Raw genomic sequence first — 21,394 nt, 5'->3', positions numbered from 1 at the left:
TAGCTTTTCTTTCCTTTATGGATAACATTTCGTTTAAAATAGCAAGAAACCTCAGTAAATTTTAAGTGAAAGTTACTTTTCGTCCACCATCTAAGATCGATAAAGAACGACTTATTATTGCAGAAGTTTGGGATCTACAAAATACCTTATCAGCGTGGTATGGTTTACATAGGATAGATCACAAGTGCTATGAAAGAATGCTGCACTGAACATTAACGTTGAAGTCGTCTTTTGCAAACAAGCAAGTCCGCTGTTGCCGAACGCTATACTTCCAGTGGACCTTCAGTGGAGTGTGATAGAACTGTGATTCTGACCACAGTTGCGTCTTTTTGGGAGTCCATTATCAACACTAGAAGAACCAGACTTTGCGGTAACTCTAGTGGATTCTTATTTGGGTGGTGTTTTGAGAGTCGCTATGTTGACAATGCGTTCAGGAAGACTCTAAACTGAACAAAAGGATAATTTGATATCTAAAATGAATAGTACACTGTAAGACACAAATTTTCAGAAATAAACTCTTCTAGTTTTAAATTTTACAGAAGAAATTCCACAGTCTTTCATAAATCATTATTAAGACAAGTAAGTAAAAGAATGTTACAATGTTTCTCTTTATAAAATGATTGAAAAAGAATCAATACGTATTGTTTATGTGAGTCCTAATAGTTTATGTACTTTTGTGGACAAATGAGCTAAGTATCGAGTATTTGTGAAAGATTCTAAAACGCAGCAGGTGACTAAAATGTTCTGCGTGTTTTCTTGCTTATTATAATCAAAGAACTAAAGCATAAGGACAAAGAGCTTCGATCTATAGCAATGCGAGCGAATGGTCTGGTCACCCGATCGTCCGACATGAATCCCATCGAACATTTGGGGGCATAATAGAGAGGTCAGTTCATTCACAATAACCTGCACCACAAGCACTTTCGCAGTTATGGACGGATACAGAGGCAACATGGCTCAATATTTCTGCAGGGGAGTTCCAGCGATCTGTTGAGTCCATGCCAAGTTGACTTGTAGCACTACGCCAGGCAAAAGAGTGTCCAACAGGATATTGGGGTATGTCCAATGACTTTTATCACCTCAGTCTATGTCCTACGTTCTGGCTATTGTGGCAGAGTTAGTAGCCATGCTTAAGGTTCTTGATTTATTTATAGGTAATAAAGCACCAGGTTCCGGGTTCTTTATTGTAAGCTACAAGGATCTTCTACATACTCAAATATGTTGAGTGGGCTGTGTGGTTGTAGGCTAAGGGTGCTTATCAGTGTAAGACAGGAATTGTGAAAAGGGCTGGATCCTGATTACTGGCTGAAGCGTTGAATATTGAAGTTTACTCGCCTTAGGCTAGTGAACAACTATTAATACCGAGGCCACTGCCAGAAACGTATGACTTCATATGGTGCATTTACTCCCTTATTGCTAGGAAGAAGATGTAAGAGAAGCTCCGACGTATATTATACTGTTCTTGCGAAATCTCAATAAAGTAAATTCATCTCATACGTATCAGTCGAATAAACGCAGCCCTTCACTCTTTAACCACATACTCTTATGCCAGCTAAATACCAAGCATTGGACGGATTTGTATTTATTCCAGTCTTGTGTTAGTCCATTTCCTCCTCTGTCTCTCTCTCTGAACCTGTTCTCCTTCCTCCACTCTCTGTCCCTCTCCTATTCCCCATCTCTCTGTTCCTCTTCTCCCCCACCCTTCACTTTCTGACCCTGTTCTCCTCCCTCACTCACCTACCCTCTGCCCCCCTGTTTCCCTCCCCCCTCTCTCTCTCTCTTGATCTTCTCCTCCTCCCCCCTCTCTCTCTACCTCTTCCCCCTCCTCTCTCTGTCGGCTTCCTCCCCCCCCCCACCCAACCCCCATCACTGTCCTTCACCACCATCCCCCTCACTTTCAATTTTCTCTGTCCCATGTTTACTCACCAAGTTATCAAACCTCGCCCTACAGTGTTTCTATCCAGGTAGTAGGGAATGTGTGTACCAAGTGTGGCTGCAAACGATCCAGCTCTCTCAGAGCAGCTTTTTCCCCACATATTCGACAGAGTACTCACATGCCACAAATGTAACACATATTTTCCCTGTATCTCTAGCGAATTTCGCTTGGCTGTTTAGTTTCTACGCAACTCAATTTTCATGATATCATGTTTCCTGAACAACGTGTCGTACAATCATATGATTTCCAGGCACATTAGTGATATATTTGGATACTGTCAGCGAAATGTGTTGGGATTGGAGTCAGTAGCAAAGACATAATAAATTAACACGTCATGCATGCTGTGGCAGTTTCCCACGCATCTTAGTGTTTATGATGTCATATCTCCTAAAGTATCTTTCGTACAATGATATAACTTTGCGGGTACACTCAGTGGTAGATATCAATATTGTCTGAAAAAATTATTGCGGATACAGTTAGCACTAAAGAAGTAACAAATTAGTGCATGACCAGCGAAAATGTAGTAAGCGATAAACCTTTCTCCTTTCGTCATTTTGTGAGGGTTGTCTGCGAGACAGTTTCTTAGGGGTTTGAAGTTGTGTGTAAGGATTGTTGCAACTCACTACCTGCTCTCAGGCTTATATATTGAATGGATGAAGTCTGTGTATTCATGTGTCATCACAGATCTGCCTTGTCACCCTCAACGTTTTAATAGCCATGTGCCTGTAATCCCCACAGGGATTATTTCCAGACAGTAATTGACATAGTTTGGTTGAAATCGGTGCAGTGATTTAGAAGATGTGGAACATACGTAGATACATTTTTAACATATACAGAATGATTATGAACTTCTGTAATGCTTTTCAACTTAAGTGTTGGTCATGTTTTCTCGACTAATTCCTCATGTAGCAGTCGTTTAGGAAAATAAATTTGCATGTGAGATGTAATACACCTCAACAATTGAATCCCTGCATAGATGGATAGCTTTTTAAGATTGATATTAATTTGTACTGGTAAATCAGATGGTCCCCTTGATAGGTTAAGAAATTACCCATCAGCCACTTTCACTACACATGGGATGTGGATCGATAAAACGGAAATACGCGTGGGGGGCCATTGATTTCTGCAGGTCCGGAATTCGAATCCTGTGTCAGTGTAAATGTTTTAAAAATATTATTTCATTTTAGCAGTTTAACATTTTCTGCAACATACTGGATCCGCCTACATCTTAATATTTCTGTGGCTTCGCTTCTATTTTCACGTGGTTCTCGTGGTCTGGTGTTTGCTTCTTCTGGGTGTATAAATTCTCGTAGTGTGATGTCTACCTAGCAACGAACCAGATGACAGAGCGGTAAGACACTGCGTGATGAATTTTCTTTTGCACATTATTTAAAGTGTTTTTTTCCTTTCATTTATGTCATATAAGTTGTATGTTACATGTAAACTTATGCGAGCCAGAACATTATGACCACCTACGTAATAGGCGGTATGTGCATGTTTTCCACCACAGATGACAGCGGTGACGGGTCGTGGCACGAAAGAAATAAGTTTTTGGTAGGACCCTGGAGTCAGCTGCCACCATATCTGCACACACTCGTCACAAACTCCGTCGAGAGTGCGATTAACTCTGAAGCCACGTTCAGTCACATCAGAGACGTGTTCGATCGGTCTTTAAAGTCAGTACCGCCATTAGATTGTTGTTTATTTACAGTGTTACATTTACACTTAGACAATCATGATTTCGCCGTCAAAGCTCCAGTATCAAGTGTTTTAAGTGTTGAAAATTGCCTAAGATGCATACTGTCGTATTAAAATACACTATTAGACACAGTGTGTTTGGTCGGCTTCAATTCTGGAGAGTTGGGGAGTCAGCACATTAACTGAAACTCATCACTGTGCTGCTCGAACCACTCAATCACACACCTGCCCTTGTGGACCCATCGATGCCCCTGTGAATGTTTCCCAAAACATAATGGAGTCGCCGCCAGCTTATCCCTGTCCCGCAGCACAGAGACTCGGAATAGTACGATTTGACATTGTCGCAATTCAGAGACGGGGAAAAAATGAAGACGAGGGGTCAGCGATCCATAGACCACGTCACTAGGGACGGAGTAAAAGCTGCGACTATGATAGGAAAACGGTCGTGATAATTTTAAAGCAACCATCCATGCAATGCCTTAAGTGATGTAGAGAAGATATTGGGTACCTAAATTATAATGGTCGGAGGGGAATACCAACATCCGTCCTTCCGAATTCAGTTTCAACTGTATCAGTAGTCTACCTATCTTTTAATTTACCTCATCGTTAATGTTATCCCGCTGTTTTACTTTGGCGGCAAAATTTCATTCAAGTTACAAATACTGGAGCTGTACCCCTGGAAGACGACGGACTCTCGCTCTCTCATGGCCATTATGAAGAAATTATTGGGATCCATCAGAGCATGAAACGCTCTGCCACTGCGTCAACGTCCAATGCCGATGGCTACGTGCCCACTTCAGTCGTAGCTGGCGATGTCGTGGTGTTGACATTGGCACGTGCATGGGTCGTCGGATGCAGAAGCGCATCGTTAGGAGTGTTCAGCAGACTGTGTATTTAGACGCACTGGTGCTCTGCCCAGCATTAAAATCTGTTTTTAGTTCCGCCACAGTTCGCCGTCTGTTCTGTTCTACCAGTCTGCCCAGCCTATAATCTCAGACATCTGTAAGGAGGGAGGGGGTGCTCAACACCACGAATTTTGGACGTGGTTTTACTTTGCTTTCGCCACGAGTTGAAGGCGCTCAACAAAGCACTCCTCCAACACCCGGTAACTCGTCCAGTTTCCGAAATGCTCGTGCCGAGCCGGCGGACCATCACAGTCTGCCCTCGGTCAAACTCAGATAGATCGCGCGCCTTCCCCATCCTACAAACGGACAGCACGCTCACTGATACTACACACACCGTGTGCGTGCCTAACTAACAGCAATTCCTCGCCAAGTGACTCTGCTATCATCTGGACGGGTTTATATCGATAGTAGACCGCTAGTCGTAATAATTTGGATGATTAGTTACAGGGGGCTTTGTCAGGCTATGTCAAGAGAGATTAGTATGTGTTCGATATAAGAAGAATGGACATTTAAGGGACAGTTGAGTGGGGAGAGATAACTAAAGGAGTTTGTTGGACCAGTTAGTTGTCGATGAGAGAGACACAAGTTCTATTAAAGAACATTAGGAATTATTTATTGGTATGGAAAGTGGTGGAAAGTGAGAATAAATTGTTTTAGGTCGTGATGTACTGCGTAAATATGATTGGTACAGAATCTTTTTTCTCGTGTACTACGCTTAGAAATGAAATGATCGTATGGCAACGTTGGCCGGAAGCCCCCGTCCGGGGAAGTTCGGCTGCCGTGTTGCAAGTCTTATTTCACGTGACGCCACACTGTGTGACTTGAATGTCTGTGAGGATGAGATGATGATAGGGACAACACAATACCCAGTCCACTGGCGGAGAAAATCACAGTCCGACCGAAAATCGAACCTGGGCCCGCTGCATGGTTGACAATCACGGCCGGCCGTGCTGGCCGAGCGGTTCTAGGCGCTTCAGTCCGGAACCGAGCGACTGCTACTGTCACAGGTTCGATTCCTGCCTCGGGCATGGATGTGTGTGATGTCCTTTGGTTAGTTAGGTTTAAGTAGTTCTAAGTTCTGGGGGTCTGATGACCTCAGATGTTAAGTCCCATAGTGCTCAGAGCCGTTTGAACCATTTTACAAGCACGTAAGCAGGTGGACATTTAGAGAAACGGTATAACGAACAGGAAAATCTTCTAATCAGGGTGTACTAGAAAAAATGGTCAGTATTCATGGATATGACAGCAATGATCATTCGAAGAAAAAATGTCTAGCAAACCTTGGCTCTAAAATGCTTACTTTGTGAGCGATGAGCACATGTTTCGTAGAAACAAGACGAACAAGCCCTCATATTGTAACTTAATTTATTCAGTGATCATAGGTCTTAAGATAAGCACTTATGAGCACATGTTTAAGGGACATTTTTCTTGTTTTGGTCCATGCTCCTACCTCTTGAAAACGGAAAGTAAAGAACTTGAAGCAGAAGATATCTGTCTCATAGCACTCCATCTGCGAATGAAAAGTAACTTAGTCACATGCGCTATCAAAGGGTAACAGGAATTTATATTTTAAAACAATATATAGGTCTTTCGGTTTCATATATAATGAAGCATACTATTTTAGAATCATTTTCGCAGGCTACAAAAGTTGAACAATCGTTATCTACAGTTAATGTTACAGTAGCGCACATCTCTGATAATGTTACAGTACATATTCAAAAATTGTGTTTGTATTTAATTCACAATTATGAAAATATTATAGATGTCGATATTGTGTATTTGAATGTCCAAATTTGTGACTTGAATGAAATTTTGCCACCCATATAAAATAGCGGGAGAACTTAAATGAGGAGGTAAATTAAAGTTAAGCAGAATACTGATACAGTTGCAACTGAATTCGGAAGGATGGAAATTGATATGCCCCTACGTCCATCATAATTTAGATATCCAATATTTTGTCTACATCGGTTAAGGCAATTCAGCGATGGCTCCTTTAAACATGTCACCACCAAATTGTGACCACTGTCTCACGTTATACTCCGTCATTAATGACGTCATCGACGGAAAAGCTGACCGCTCGTCTTCCCTTTTTTTCCCCGTCCCTGAGTTGACACAACGTCAAATCATACTTGTCTGAGTCGTAGAGTTTCACATACCATCCGCCAGTGCATCCTGCTTTGTCTTTTACGTGTTTATTTCCACACTGCAGTTATTTGTATGTCTGAGTTGTTGGTTGTAAGGGGGAATAGAATACAGTTAAACCAACTGTCGGCCTGGCAGATTGCTGACCAGTTCTCGTTAGCTGGCGTTATAGATTTTTGGGTTATACGACGCGCTGTACCTCTGGAAAGGATACGACAATAAACATGTTTACTACTTTTTGAAGAACTTTATTCAGTACAGACAGTGTCTTCATTAACTGATCTGAAATACTTGCTTTCTTTTGTCGTATTCTGAGTTTTTATTTGCTGACCTGCGATTTCCTCAGTAGGAACTTTGTTTATTGGTTGCAACATGCACAAATGGATCTGATACCGCACTCAAAAAATCAGTTAAGTTACTTCTGAGTCTAGGGAATAGCGCTGCAATGCATAGCAGCACAATTCATGGTGTTTGTCTTCAGCACAATCATGCTTTTACTGTCTGTAGAGCTTGTCCCAGAAATCCATTCTTTCCTTGTGCAGGTCTTTCTCGACACTCAGTCCATCCTTTGTGATGTTCAAGTAGTAGCGATTGTCTTTCTTGAATGGAGTCCATGTCACAGGTAGCATGGGATCATCAGGATCCGGTGTGGGATTCCTGTAAAATTATAATCATAAATGTTACAACACAGAGACAAACAATATGCATTTGAATAAAGCAAGATGGCCTGACATTAACGAACTCGTAAACAGAAAGGGTAGATATCTAGCAAGAAAAGGTGGTGACCTTCATTATTTGACCAGAAAACTGTTTACGGGTATTCTAGGTTCAATCCTAAAAGTCTCCGCTGCGTCACTTGCAAAGAGAGCCGATGAGCTTCATGGTTATCCGCCATTTTGACGGATACGTTAACCTCTCTGGTGCCCTCTCTGTAACTATTCTCGGAGTTTCAGGACACGGGTTGGATGGCGACTGCTAATTCCTATGCAGCGCATATGTCCCTCATCTAAGTAGGAATGGGTTCCTGACACCACACATTCAAATCAGCGGCAATCTATTGGTATCCAATGCGGATGTGACGTCATGTCTATTCGCAAATTACTAGTCTGACAGTTTATAAGTGGAAACATTGTCTGCGGTGTTGAAAATCCGTTCTAGATGTTGTTGACCTACGAAACAAGAATTCTCGTATTACTTCCGAAATGCTATGAGCCACGCGTCTTGTATCGATTATCATCCCACGTTTAGTCTGAGATACCTAGCGATGTGCTTTTATGGTCACTACCCATTTGTCTGGAACAGATCACTGACATAGCATGTCTACACTCGCACCATACACTGCATCCAACTCCCACAATTGGTTGTCATACGCAGCACATCTTCTATCTGGTCCACCTATCCCGTGACTTCTGTCCACACAGTTTAAAAGGAATGGAAATGAAGCGTCATAGCGACGTGCAGTTTGGAGTTCAGTATCCGTCACAACCTCCAGAATAAGGGCACTGTTTCTCACTGAGGAAACCTCGTCCAGTTTCGCTCTGAGCACTATGGGACTTAACTTCTGAGGTCATCAGTCCCCTAGAACTTAGAACTACTTAAACCTAACTAACCTAAGGACACCACACACATCCATGCCCGAGACAGGATTCGAACCTGCGACCGTAGCCTGGAACCGCTCGGCCACACCAGCCGGCTTCGTTCAGTTTCCGAGATATTGTATTTTGAGTCAAGGGTAGTACAAGTTAGATCTTAATAATTTCTGATCCAACGGGGCAACAATGCAGCGTCAAATTTTTCATGAAAAAGGGGAAAGTTTTACGGTAACATTGGAAAATTTACAACATTTTTTTCGAAATTATACCAAATGTTTAAGAAATTATTTCCTGATTCAAAATTGAGTATGGATCAGTTAAAGTTGCTTCTCAAATCGGAAGGCTTTCAAGTAATTACGCTCACATAAAATATACGCTTCGCGCTAGCCATGGTTTAATTGTCAGTGGAATTGAAATATATTACTTCGTTTCATTAGAATTTGCCCGTAACGGGGAAAATGCAAGATACATTTGTTAACAGTAAAGATTCTTTCTTTTTTGGTAAAGCAAAAGTTAAGTCGCCTGGCATTTATGGGTGTGGGACCGAGAAGGTCAGGTTCAGCCGCCTGACTGGAAAGGTTTTTCCTATTCTCCGCGTCTGCTGATACATTTTGTTCGCGAACTGTGAGAACTGTGTATGTAAGTGTGTCTTTTAGGCGTTGATGACTGCAGTGGTGTGAATGTGTAGTGCACTGTCGTGTTCGTGATGATGGGAGGAGCTAGTAGGTGGAACCTGGTGCCAGCACAAAGTCTACTCCTCTCGAATGGTACCAAATGGCCTGCCGAGTTTAACGCCCCCATCCGACGTACAGATCACCAACAGTGTCGCGTGCCCTCACTTCACAATACACTGTGGAGAAGTTTGGAGTTTAATACAGGACACTGGCGATCAGGAAAACCACGCCACCACCATGCTTGTCCCAACAGCGCGGTGCGTACCAGGATGGTGCTGGCCACGCCCGGCGGGGCGCAACTGCAACCATCCGACGACAACCGGTGTATTCGCCTCGGCACGGCCTTTGACATATTGTATGGTGATTGAAGAGTAGAGGCAACATTTCCTGTTGTCTCTCTCTTTGTGTGTGGGTGTGTGAGTGTGTGTGTGTGTGTGTGTGTGTGTGTGTGTGTGTTTGTGTGTGTGTGTGTGTGTTTGTTCAGTATTAGTAAGGACACTTGTCTTTACGTATGTCTGTTAGCAAAACAACAATCAAAAAATAAAAAATTATTGTCAATATTTCCACTCGAAACATTGTGGAGTACAATATTACAGGCAGGCAGAAAGGCTCTAATGCACATCTCAGGCAGGCAGTACGACAGTTCAGCTGGAAGATGGCACACTCACGTTTTGGATCGCTACCACGCTGGTAATCGGACGCTTCCCATCACTATCGAGATTAATATGAAGGCTGAACAGAACCGGGCAAGGCTCCTCCAACATATTACGTAGTTATGCAAAGTGGCAAAGGGTTCGTCTTTGAAGAAAATAAGTCGCCGCCAAGAAGTTGAAATCATCACAAGGAAATGCAGTCAGGCACCAGTAGCCTGGCGAGACACAAGCAGCAACAGAGAAGTAACCGATTTCGTGACTTTTACGAGTTCCTAGCCAGGAGCGAATTTTATAAAATCATCTGTGTGCTCTAATAGTTTAGTTTATTGAGTTTCTGCGTGTTTATTTAATACCTAATAGCCACAGTTCTCGCGTTTTTGTTTGCGTCGGAAAGTAAACCGATTTTGTGACATACTACAAGATCCTAATTAGGCACGAATTACTTAATTTCACCTGTTTGCTTAGGTAGTTAGGTTTTTGAATCTCTGCATATTAATCTAAGCTGTTACACACAGTTCCTGCCTTTTCTTCAGGGTCTATAGTACAGTAACGCAGCACGTGCCGATAGTCCGTTTATCTGCATAGTTTAGTTTTCATTTAGTATGGACAGGATCTGCGACTGTTGTGTGCTGATGCGAGCCCAGTCGGTGATACTTTGCTCTAAGCTTCAGGCTGTGATGACTTCGGTTACACAGCTTGAAGCTGCAGTGGATGGGCGCCACTACTGTGGACCGGCCGTGGGGATCCAACGGACGTCCAGGACGTCCTAACCCCCGATCGGTCCACACCGGTGGCCAGCCCAGTTACTGCTCGCACTGAGGTTGACTCCTCACCTGTGGTCGAGTGGGAGGTCGCCACGGGGCTTAGCAGGCGGCGAAAGACTTGCCGGGCGGCCGCACGTAAGGTCTCCTGGGTTTGTCTGACAAACAGGTTCCAGGTGCTGTCTGTGCTTGGCGCTGCTACTGAGCCAGATTCTGTCACCTGTCCAGAGGAAACCTATCAGCCTGCTAGATCCGGACAAAAACAGAGTGTGGGATTATTGACAGTTGGGAGCTCCAGCGTTAGGCACGTTATGGGGCCCCTTAGGGACTTGGCTGACAAGGAGGAAAAGGAAACCAATGTGCACTCCGTGTGCATACCGCGTGGAGTCATTCCAGATGTGGAAAGGGTCCTTCCAAATGCCATGAAGAGCACAGGGTGCAGCCAACCGCAGGTGGTTACTCACGTCGGTACCAATGATGTGTGTCACTTTGGATCAGAAGAGATCCTCTCTGGTTTCGAGCGACTAACAGAAGTGTTAAAGTCTGGCAGTCTTGCTTGTAAGATGAAATCAGAGCTGACCACTTGCAGCATAGTCGACAGGACTGATTGCGGACCTCTGGTACAAAGCCGAGTGGAGGGTCTGAATCACAGGCTCAGACGGTTTTGCGACCATTTAGGCTGCAGATTCCTCGACTTGTGTCAAAGGGTGGTTGAGTTTTGGGTCCCGCTGAATGGGTCAGATGTTCACTATACGCAGGAGGAGGCTATACGGGTAGCAGGGGCTGTGTGGCGTGGACTGGGTGTTTTTTAGGTTAGAGGGTCCCGGAAAAACACAAGATTAGCTTCAGTCACAAAGGCTGCAGGCCGGACACAGGAAGGACGTAGACACAGGAACCCTCGGAATAACAATTGCAAATTGTCGTAGCAGCGTTGGGAAAGTACCAGAGCTCAAAGCGCTAGTAGAAAACAGTGATGCTGAAATCGTTATAGGCACTGAAAGCTGGATAAAGTCGGAGATAAGCTCACCCAAAATTTTTGCGAAGAACCTAACAGCGATCGGAATGGATAGGCTAAACACGGTTGGTGCTGGCGTATTTGTTGCTGTTAGAAGTAGTTCATCTTGTCGCGAAAATGATGTAGATAGTTCCTGTGAGTTAGTATGGGCAGAGGTCATTGTTAGCAACGAGAATGTAATAATTCGATCCTTTTACCGACCTCTCAATTCAGATTATACAGTTGCTGAAAGGTTCAAAGAAAACTTGAATTTCATTTCAAACACGTACCAGACTCACACGTTTATAGTTGGTAGTGACTTTAATTTACTCTCGATATGTTGGCGAAAATACATCTTTAAGTCCGAAGGTATGCGTAAAACATCATCCAAAATTGTGCTAAATTAATTCTCTGAATATTATTTCGAGCAAATAGTTCATGAGTCCACGAGAATAGTAAACGATTGTGAAAACACACTTGACCTTTTAGCAAAAAATAATATTGAATTGATAACGAGCATCAAAACGGATTTAGGGATTAGTAAACACAGGGTTGTCGTAGCGAGACTGAATATTGTAACCCCCAAATCCTCCAAAAATAATCGAAAAATAAACCTATTCAAAAAAGCCGCAAAAAATTCACTTGATGCATTCCTGAGAGACAATCTCCACTCATTCCAAATTAATAATATAAGTGTAGACCAGATGGTGCTTGAATTCAAAGAAATAGTATCGGTAGCAAATGAGAGATTTATACCAAATAAATTAACAAAAGACGGAGCTGATCCTCCTTGGTACACAAAACGGATCAGAACACTGTTCCAGAGACAAAGAAATAGACATTACAAACAGACGCAAAATCCACAAGGCTGGCGATCTTTTATAGAAACTCGAAATTAAACGCGGACATCAATGCGAGATACTTGTAAGAGTTTCCACAACGAAAATTTGTCTCGAAACATGGCAGAAAATCCAAAGAGATTCTGGTCGTATGCGAAATATGTCTGCGGCAAGAAACAATCAATGCCTTGTCTGCGTGATAGCAATGGAGATCCTGTCGAAGACAGTGCTGCCAAAGTAGGGTGACCAAACACAGCCTACCGAAATGCCTTCATAAAATAAGACGAAGTACATATTCCAGAATTCGAATTGAGAACAACTGCCAACATGTGTAACGTAGAAGCGAATGTTCTCGGTGTGGTGAAGGAACTGACATCACATAATAAAGGAAAGTCTTCTGATCTAGACCGCATACCAATTAGGTTCCTTTCAGAGTATGCGGATGCATTAGCTCCATACTTAACAATCATATACAATCGTTCGCTCGACGAGAGATCCGTACCCAAAGAAACTGGAAAGTTGCACAGGTCACACCAGTATTCAAGGAAGGTAGTAGGAATTATCCACTTAATTACAGGCCAATATCATTAACGTCGATATGCAGCAGGATTTTCTAACATATATTGTGTTCGAACATTATGAATTACCTCAAAGAAAATGGTCTAGCCGGCCGGAGTGGCCGAGAGGTTCTAGGCGCTACAGTCTGGAACCGTGCGACCACTACGGTCGCAGGTTCGAATCCTGCCTCGAGCATGGATATGGATGTGTGTGATGTATTTAGGTTAGTTAGGTTTAAGTTGTTCTACGTTCTGGGGGACTGATGACCTCAGATGTTAAGTCTCATAGTGCTCAGAGCCATTTGAACCATTTGAAAACGGTCTATTGACACACAGTCAACATGGAATTAGGATGCATCGTTTTTGTGAAACAAAACTAACTCTTAATTCGCATGAAGTGTTGAATGCTATTGACAAGGGATTTCAGATCGATTACGTATACAGGGTGGTCCATTGATAGAGACCGGGCTAAATATCTCACGAAATAAGCGTGAAACGAAAAAACTACAACGAACGAAACTCATCTGGCTTGAAGGGGGAGACCAGAAGGCGCTATTGTTGGCCGGCTAGATCGCGCTGCCATAGATCAAACAGATATCAACTGGGTTTTTTTAAAATATGAACCACCATTTTTCATTACTTATTCGTGTAGTACGTAAAGAAATATGACTGTTTTAGTTGGACCACTTTTTTCGCTTTGTGATAGATGGCGCTGTAATAGTCATAAACGTATAAGGACTCGGTATCACGTAACATTTCGCCAGTGCGGACAGTATTTGCTTCGTGATACGTTACACCTGTTAAACTGGACAGTTTATCAATTGCAGAAAAGGTCGGTATCGTGTTGATGTATGGCTATTGTGATCAAAATGCCCAACGGGTGTGTGCTATGTATGCTGCTCGGTATCCTGGACGACATCAGCCAAGTGTCTGGACCATTCGCCGGATAGTTACGTTATTTCAGGAAACAAGAAGTGTTCAGCCACATGTGAAACGTCAACCACGACCTGCAACAAATGATGATGCCGACGTGGGTGTTTTAGCTGCTGTCGCTGCTAATCGGCACATCAGTAGCAGACAAATTGCACGAGAATCTGGAATCTCAAAAACGTCGGTGTTGAGAATGCTACATCAACATCGATTGCACCCGTAGCACATTTCTATGCAACAGGAATTGCATGGCGACGACTTTGAACGTCGTGTACGGTTCTGTCACTGGGCACAAGAGAAAGAGATTTTTTGCACGCGTTCTATTTAGCGACGAAGCGTCATTCAGCAACAGCGGTTACGTAAACCGGCATAATATGCACTATTGGGCAACGGAAAGTCCACGATGGCTGCGACAAGTGGAACATCAGCGACGTTGGTGGGTTACTGTCTTGTGCGGCACTATGGGAGGGAGGATAATTTTCCCCCGTTGTATCGATTGTAATCTAAATGGTGCAATGTATGCTGACTTCCTACGTAATGTTCTACCGATATTACTACAAGATGTTTCACTGCATGACAGAATGGCGATGTACTTCCAACATGATGGACGTCCGGCATATTGCTCGCGTGCGGTTGAAGCGGTATTGACTAGCATATTTCATGACAAGTGGATTGGTCGTCGAAGCACCATATAATTGCCCGCACGTTCACTGGATCTGACGTCCCCTTTTCTGTGGGTAAAGATGAAGGATATTAGCTATCGTGATCCACCGACAACGCCTGACAACATGCGTCAGCGCATTGTCAATGCATGTGCGAACATTACAGAAGGCGAACTACTCGCTGTCGAGAGGAATGTCGTTACACGTACTGCCAAATGCATTTGGTTGACGGACATCATTTTGAGCATTTATTGCATTAATGTGGTATTTACAGGTAATCACGCTGTAACAGAATGGGTTCGCAGAAATGATAAGTTCACAAAGATACATGTACCACATTGGAACAATCGAAATAAAATGACAAACGTATCTAAGTTATGTATTTTAATTTAATAAACATACCTGTTCATCTAAAATTGTGAGCCATATGTTTGTGACTATTGAAGAGCCATCTATCACAAAGCGAAAAAAGTGGTCCAACTAAAACATTCATATTTCTTTACGTACTACACGAATATGTAATAAAAAATGGGGGTTCCTATTAAAAAAAACGCGGTTGATATCCGTTTGACCTATGGCAGCACCATCTATCGGGCCAACCACAGCGCCATTTGGTTTTCCCCCTTCAAGCTAGGCAAGTTTCGTTCCTTGTAGTTTTTTAGTTTGACACTTATTTCGTGAGATATTTGGCCCGGTCACGATCAATGGACCACCCTGTATATGGATTTCCTGAAGGCTTTTGACACTATACGACACAAGCGCCGTGTAGCGAAATTGTATGCTTATGGTATATCGTCTGAGTTATGTGACTGGATTTTTCATTTCCTGTCAGAGAAAAAAATGACTCTGAGTGCTATGGGACTTAACATCTAAGGTTATCAGTCCCCTAGAATCTTGAACTACTTAAACCTAACTAACCAAAGGACATGACACACATCCATGCCCGAGGCAGCGGCTGGCCCTGCCAGAGAGGTCACATTTCGTAGTAATTGCCGGTAAGTCACTGAGTGAAACAGAAGTGATTTCTGGCGGTCCCCAAGGTAGTGTTAGATCTATAGGCCCATTGCTGTTCCTTATCAATATAAACGATATGGGGGACAATCTGAGCAGTGGTCTTAGGATGTTTGCAGATGACGCAGTCGTATATCGACTAATAAAGTAACCAGAAGATCAAAACAAATTGCAAAACGATTTAGAAAGATATCTGAATGGAGCGAAGATTGGAAATAGACCCTAAATAATGAAAAGCTTTAGGTCATCGACATGAGTGCTAAAAGGGGAATTTGTTATACTTCGGTTGCACCATAAATCAGTCAAATACATAGGAATTACAACTACGAACAACTTAAATTGAAAGGAATACACAGAAAATATTGTGGGGAAGGCTAACAAAAGATTGTGTTTTATTGGCAGGACACTTAGGAAATTAACAGATCTGCTAAGGAGACTGCCTACACTACGCTTATCCGTCCTCTTTTAGAATACTGCTGTGCGATGTGGAATCCTTACGAGATATGACTGACGGAGTACATCGAAAACGTTCAAAAAAGAACAGTACGTTTTGTATTATCGCGAAAAATGGGAGAGTGTGTCACTGAAATGATACATGATTTGGGCTGGACAATATTGAAAGAAAGGCGTTTTTCGTTGCGACAGAATCATCTCAAGGAAATTCTAATCACCAACTTTCTCCTCCGAATGCTAAAATATTTTGTTGACACCAAACTACATAGAGAGAAACGATCACCACGATAAAACAAGAGAAATCAGAGCTCACACGGAGTGATATATGTGTTCGTTCTTTCCGCGCGCTATACGAGAATTGAATAATAGAGAGTTGTGTAGGTGGTTCGATGAACCCTCTACCAAGCACTTAATTGTGTTTTGCAGAGTATCCATGGGAGATGTAGATGTAGACGTAAACTGAGTTACACCCAACTGTGATTGCTTTTTGGAACAGGTAAAATGTGCAGTGCGTCCTCGCAGAAACTCACCTCACATGGGAGATGTACAAGAAAAGGGAGCCATCAGCGACTGGCACAGACTGGAGCAAATGCGTCGTGACTGTTCAGTGGACGACATGCAACGAGTGATCTCAGCACGTTTGTATTGCTCTAGAGTGTATACAGTCCTTTATGTAACACGATATCTCGACTGCATACCTTGCCGTAACTCTTAGGTGATAGCTGTAGAATGGGCGTCTTCGCTATAATTATTTATTCCCTTTTTATACTTCTATCGCTCCTGGTCCCTTCCCTCACAACCTGGTCGCACTCCGCGTCGGATGGAATGGTGGAGGACGCGATAGACTTATGACGGGCTCAAATTCTGGTCCATCAGTGCTTGCACCGCCACAGTTGACGCGAAAGCCGATCAAGGCCAAAGTTGGGTTTTCTGTTCGCTGAGGGTTTGGTCCCACTTTACGCCGAGGGTGAAGCCACTGTCTTAGTGTCTCATTTCCTAACCTAATTCATTCAGCAACACCTGATTGAATTTGGCTACATTCCATTATCATTGTTTTACTTCTCTTGATGTACATCTTATAATCTCTTTTGAAGACGCTAACCACTATGATCAGCTACTATTCTAAGCCCTTCGCTGTCGCTGACAGAATTGCATTGTCATCGACAAACCTCAAAACGTTAATTTCTTGCTCTGAATAAATCGTTCTGCACATTTCTCGTTTCTTTCCTCTACTGATTGCTCAGTGCACGGATTAAGTAACATCGAGAATAAGCTACAATACTGTCCCACTCTCTAATCAACAGCGGTTTCCCTTTCACATCCATCAAATCATAACCGCATTCTGGCTTTTGTTAAAGTTTTGAACGATCTGTCGTTCCCTGTGTTTTAGTCCTGTTACCTTCAGTACTTCAGAGCCCATTCCAGAACATATTGTCAAAAAGTTTCTCTTCGTCTATAAATGGAATGAAGGTAGGTTTCCCTAGTTGACATTATCTTCTAGGATGAATGGCCCTACATTTCTCCCGAACACAAACAGATGTTCCCTGAGGTTGGCTTCTACCAGTTTTTCAATTTTATATAATTGAATTGTGTCAGCATTTTGAACCATGCCTTATGAGACTGATAGTTCAGCAATAGTCGTACCTTCCTGCACCTGCTTTCTTTGGATTCGCAATTTTAACATAATTTTTGAAGTGTGAGAGTATTTCCTCTGTTTCATCTAGCTTGGATACCGGGTGGAGTAGTTTTACCATGGCAGACTTTCCGAAGGGCATCAGTGGTTCTGAGGGAAGTTCGTCTGCTGCAGAAGCTTTGTTTCGAGTTAGGGCTTGTAGCACTCTGTCAGATTCCTCTTGCAGTATCACATTTCCCATCCCATACCACTTTCCTCTTCCCTGTCTATAATGTTGGCTCCAAGTTCCTTTCTCTTGCATGGTAACTCTATATGTTATTTCCACCTTTCAGCGTAGCATGATTTTTCATCTGGTTTCGTGAGATTCTCGTTTCTCTAAGGCTTCTCTAATTTCCCTTTAGGGGCATCTGTCTTTCTACTATAGACTTACACTTGTCCTCCAACCATTCCTGCCTAACCATTTCACTCCTATAGCAATCCGCTGTTTTTGGAACGTATGTGTTCTCTTTTGGCTGCTTATTTTGCTGCATTTTCGTCTTTTCTTCTTTCATCAGTTCGGTACTCACTGTTGTATCCAAGGGATTATGCTAGTTCTTGTACGTTTACTTATTTTCCTGCCTTCACTATCTCATCTCTGAAAGCTACGAATTCATCTTCTGCTGTCTTCCTTCCCCTTGTTTCAGTCATTCGTTGCCTACTGTTCCCTTTGACTCTCAGAACAATCTCTGGTTCCTTAGAGTTATCCAGGTCCCATCTCCTTAATTTGGTACTTTTTAGTACTTTTTTCGACCTTAATCTTCAGTTCATCATAATCCTCTTTTTCCTTGCCTTATGCCGTACCGTCAGGGGTTTGGTATATAGATCTAGGTTTGACGATGGTAGTAGAGGGGAAGTTCGGATTCACTTTCACAACTTCGGTTGTCCGTCGCACCCTTGGCGTTAGTTACGGTGGCGACCGCTCTCTGACGTATATGTGTACTCAGGCGTCTCATTGCCGTTGGCGTGGTAGTCTGTTGAGCGGACTGGCTGGCCGTCCACGACCTTTTTTGGGCTGGTCACTTATATGGTCCCGTTTACCCGGTGTGGTTCTGCTTGACTCAAAGTAACTTGTTATGCCTCACCGGCATGGCAACTCACATGCTACTTGATAAATTTGTAGGATATTTTGCATAACTGGCACGATATTCTCGTATTCAATCAAGCGCCTTAAGGTGGGATTCACATCCGGAAACCTGGGCCACGTGTACCACTTTACCGAAATAAAGGATTTTTCAAATAAAAGCGGAGTGAATTTGTGCATCGTATTTTTCATGATGAATAAATCCGCTCCACTTGTATCTGACAGCAGTCGTGGAGATCCCACAGCGGGTGTAACGTTATAATATTTAGCGGGCAAGTCTAGGTGTGATTGAATACAGTAATGTTTGTCAAACCAGGAACTTGGGTGTTCAGGCCTTTGTACATGGCTGCTGTCAACCTGCAAGACGGGAGTGTCCGTATCGTCTTCATCATGAAGATGTAGAAGAATGGACACCACCTTGTCACCGATAGTGTTAAAATAAATAACCTGGCTCAAGTTCACGAAATTAACTCTCACTAGCATCACAGAATCATCCCCAACCTAAACGCAGCCCTCCACCCACTGCGGAATAAACACTCCGTCGAGCTTTCTGTGCATTCATCACCTTAAATCATCTGAAACGGGGCCAAATCTCAACTCTTTGGACCACTCAGCACGCTTCCAGCTGGCTATCATGCAGTGTCGCTGGAAGCACTGGTCATTTGCGAGGAACCTGAATCCAAGTTTTCCCACGCAGTCTCTTTCGCAATGATCGTTCGAAAACTGGTTGATATGGGGCTGCGTTCACTGATAGCAGCAATTCCTTTCGGGTTTCAAACCGAGAATCAGTAGTAAGACGTAACACATGTCTCCGGTCTAGGTTGGTTAGGATTTTTATACACCCACTGCTCTTACGGTATGTTACATGGCTATACTTAGTTCGAAGGTGATTTGATAAGTCTGATAAAAAAGTTTGTTTCGTAAACATTTTTCCTTACTTCTCGACATAGTTTCTTTCGAGGGGTATACGGTTGTTACAGCGATGCTCCAGCTTTTCCATCCAACAGGAAAAATACGTTCTGTCAAACTCTGAAAATAATAGTTGACTGCAAAAATACTCGTTGACTGCAACTATCACTTCCTGATGTGATGAAAATACACTCCTGGAAATTGAAATAAGAACACCGTGAATTCATTGTCCCAGGAAGGGGAAACTTTATTGACACATTCCTGGGGTCAGATACATCACATGATCACACTGACAGAACCACAGGCACATAGACACAGGCAACAGAGCATGCACAATGTCGGCACTAGTACAGTGTATATCCACCTTTCGCAGCAATGCAGGCTGCTATTCTCCCATGGAGACGATCGTAGAGATGCTGGATGTAGTCCTGTGGAACGGCTTGCCATGCCATTTCCACCTGGCGCCTCAGTTGGACCAGCGTTCGTGAGACGACGCTTCATCGAGTCCCAAACATGCTCAGTGGGGGACAGATCCGGAGATCTTGCTGGCCAGGGTAGTTGACTTACACCTTCTAGGGCACGTTGGGTGGCACGGGATACATGCGGACGTGCATTGTCCTGTTGGAACAGCAAGTTCCCTTGCCGGTCTAGGAATGGTAGAACGATGGGTTCGATGACGGTTTGGATGTACCGTGCACTATTCAGTGTCCCCTCGACGATCACCAGTGGTGTACGGCCAGTGTAGGAGATCGCTCCCCACACCATGATGCCGGGTGTTGGCCCTGTGTGCCTCGGTCGTATGCAGTCCTGATTGTGGCGCTCACCTGCACGGCGCCAAACACGCATACGACCATCATTGGCACCAAGGCAGAAGCGACTCTCATCGCTGAAGACGACACGTCTCCATTCGTCCCTCCATTCACGCCTGTCGCGACACCACTCGAGGCGGGCTGCACGATGTTGGGGCGTGAGCGGAAGACGGCCTAACGGTGCGCGGGACCGTAGCCCAGCTTCATGGAGACGGTTGCGAATGGTCCTCGCCGATACCCCAGGAGCAACAGTGTCCCTAATTTGCTGGGAAGTGGCGGTGCGGTCCCCTACGACACTGCGTAGGATCCTACGGTCTTGGCGTGCATCCGTGCGTCGCTGCGGTCCGGTCCCAGGTCGACGGGCACGTGCACCTTCCGCCGACCACTGGCGACAACATCGATGTACTGTGGAGACCTCACGCCCCACGTGTTGAGCAATTCGGCGGTACGTCCACCCGGCCTCCCGCATGCCCACTATACGCCCTCGCTCAAAGTCCGTCAACTGCACATACGGTTCACGTCCACGCTGTCGCGGCATGCTACCAGTGTTAAAGACTGCGATGGAGCTCCGTATGCCACGGCAAACTGGCTGACACTGACGGCGGCGGTGCACAAATACTGCGCAGCTAGCGCCATTCGACGGCCAACACCGCGGTTCCTGGTGTGTCCGCTGTGCCGTGCGTGTGATCATTGCTTGTACAGCCCTCTCGCAGTGTCCGGAGCAAGTATGGTGGGTCTGACACACCGGTGTCAATGTGTTCTTTTTTTCCACTTCCAGGAGTGTATGTTCCCAATAAGCCAAAGTTTCAAGATAGGGAACGAGAAGAAGTCGCTTGGCGCTCTAGTGAATAGGGTGGATGAGGAACCAATTTAATGCCCATTTCAGGCACTTCCGCCATTATTATCACTGATGTATAGGATGGTGATTTATCCTGGAAAAAGAGCAAATTTTTGTGTGCCCATCTAGGTCTTCTTTGAGGCAAAGCAAGTTTCAGTAGATCAAAAAATGAAGAACAGAGTTTAGAAATGTTTCTGTATATTTCCGTGTATTCTATAGAATTATTCCCTGGAAATCCAAACAACTAAAAGAAACCAGTGGTAGACACCTAAACACTC

At 43.9% G+C, this 21,394-nt stretch overlaps 1 protein-coding gene across 1 annotated transcript in view; it reads right to left on the bottom strand.

The window, feature by feature from the left end:
- Positions 1-7,037: 7,037 nt before the first annotated feature.
- Positions 7,038-21,394, bottom strand: part of LOC126457727 (juvenile hormone esterase-like) — a 57,256-nt gene continuing 42,899 nt past the window's right edge. The window contains exon 10 of the mRNA XM_050094263.1: positions 7,038-7,338. Coding sequence (XP_049950220.1) covers positions 7,176-7,338 — 163 coding nt within the window. The 3' untranslated portion in view covers positions 7,038-7,175. The remainder of the gene's footprint in view (positions 7,339-21,394) is intronic.

The sequence above is a fragment of the Schistocerca serialis genome, chromosome 2 (genome assembly GCF_023864345.2).
Source record: "Schistocerca serialis cubense isolate TAMUIC-IGC-003099 chromosome 2, iqSchSeri2.2, whole genome shotgun sequence".
Taxonomy (NCBI): Eukaryota; Metazoa; Arthropoda; class Insecta; order Orthoptera; family Acrididae; genus Schistocerca; species Schistocerca serialis.
Note: the sequence above shows the minus strand (reverse complement) of the source record. Positions and strands in the feature narration are given on the sequence as shown.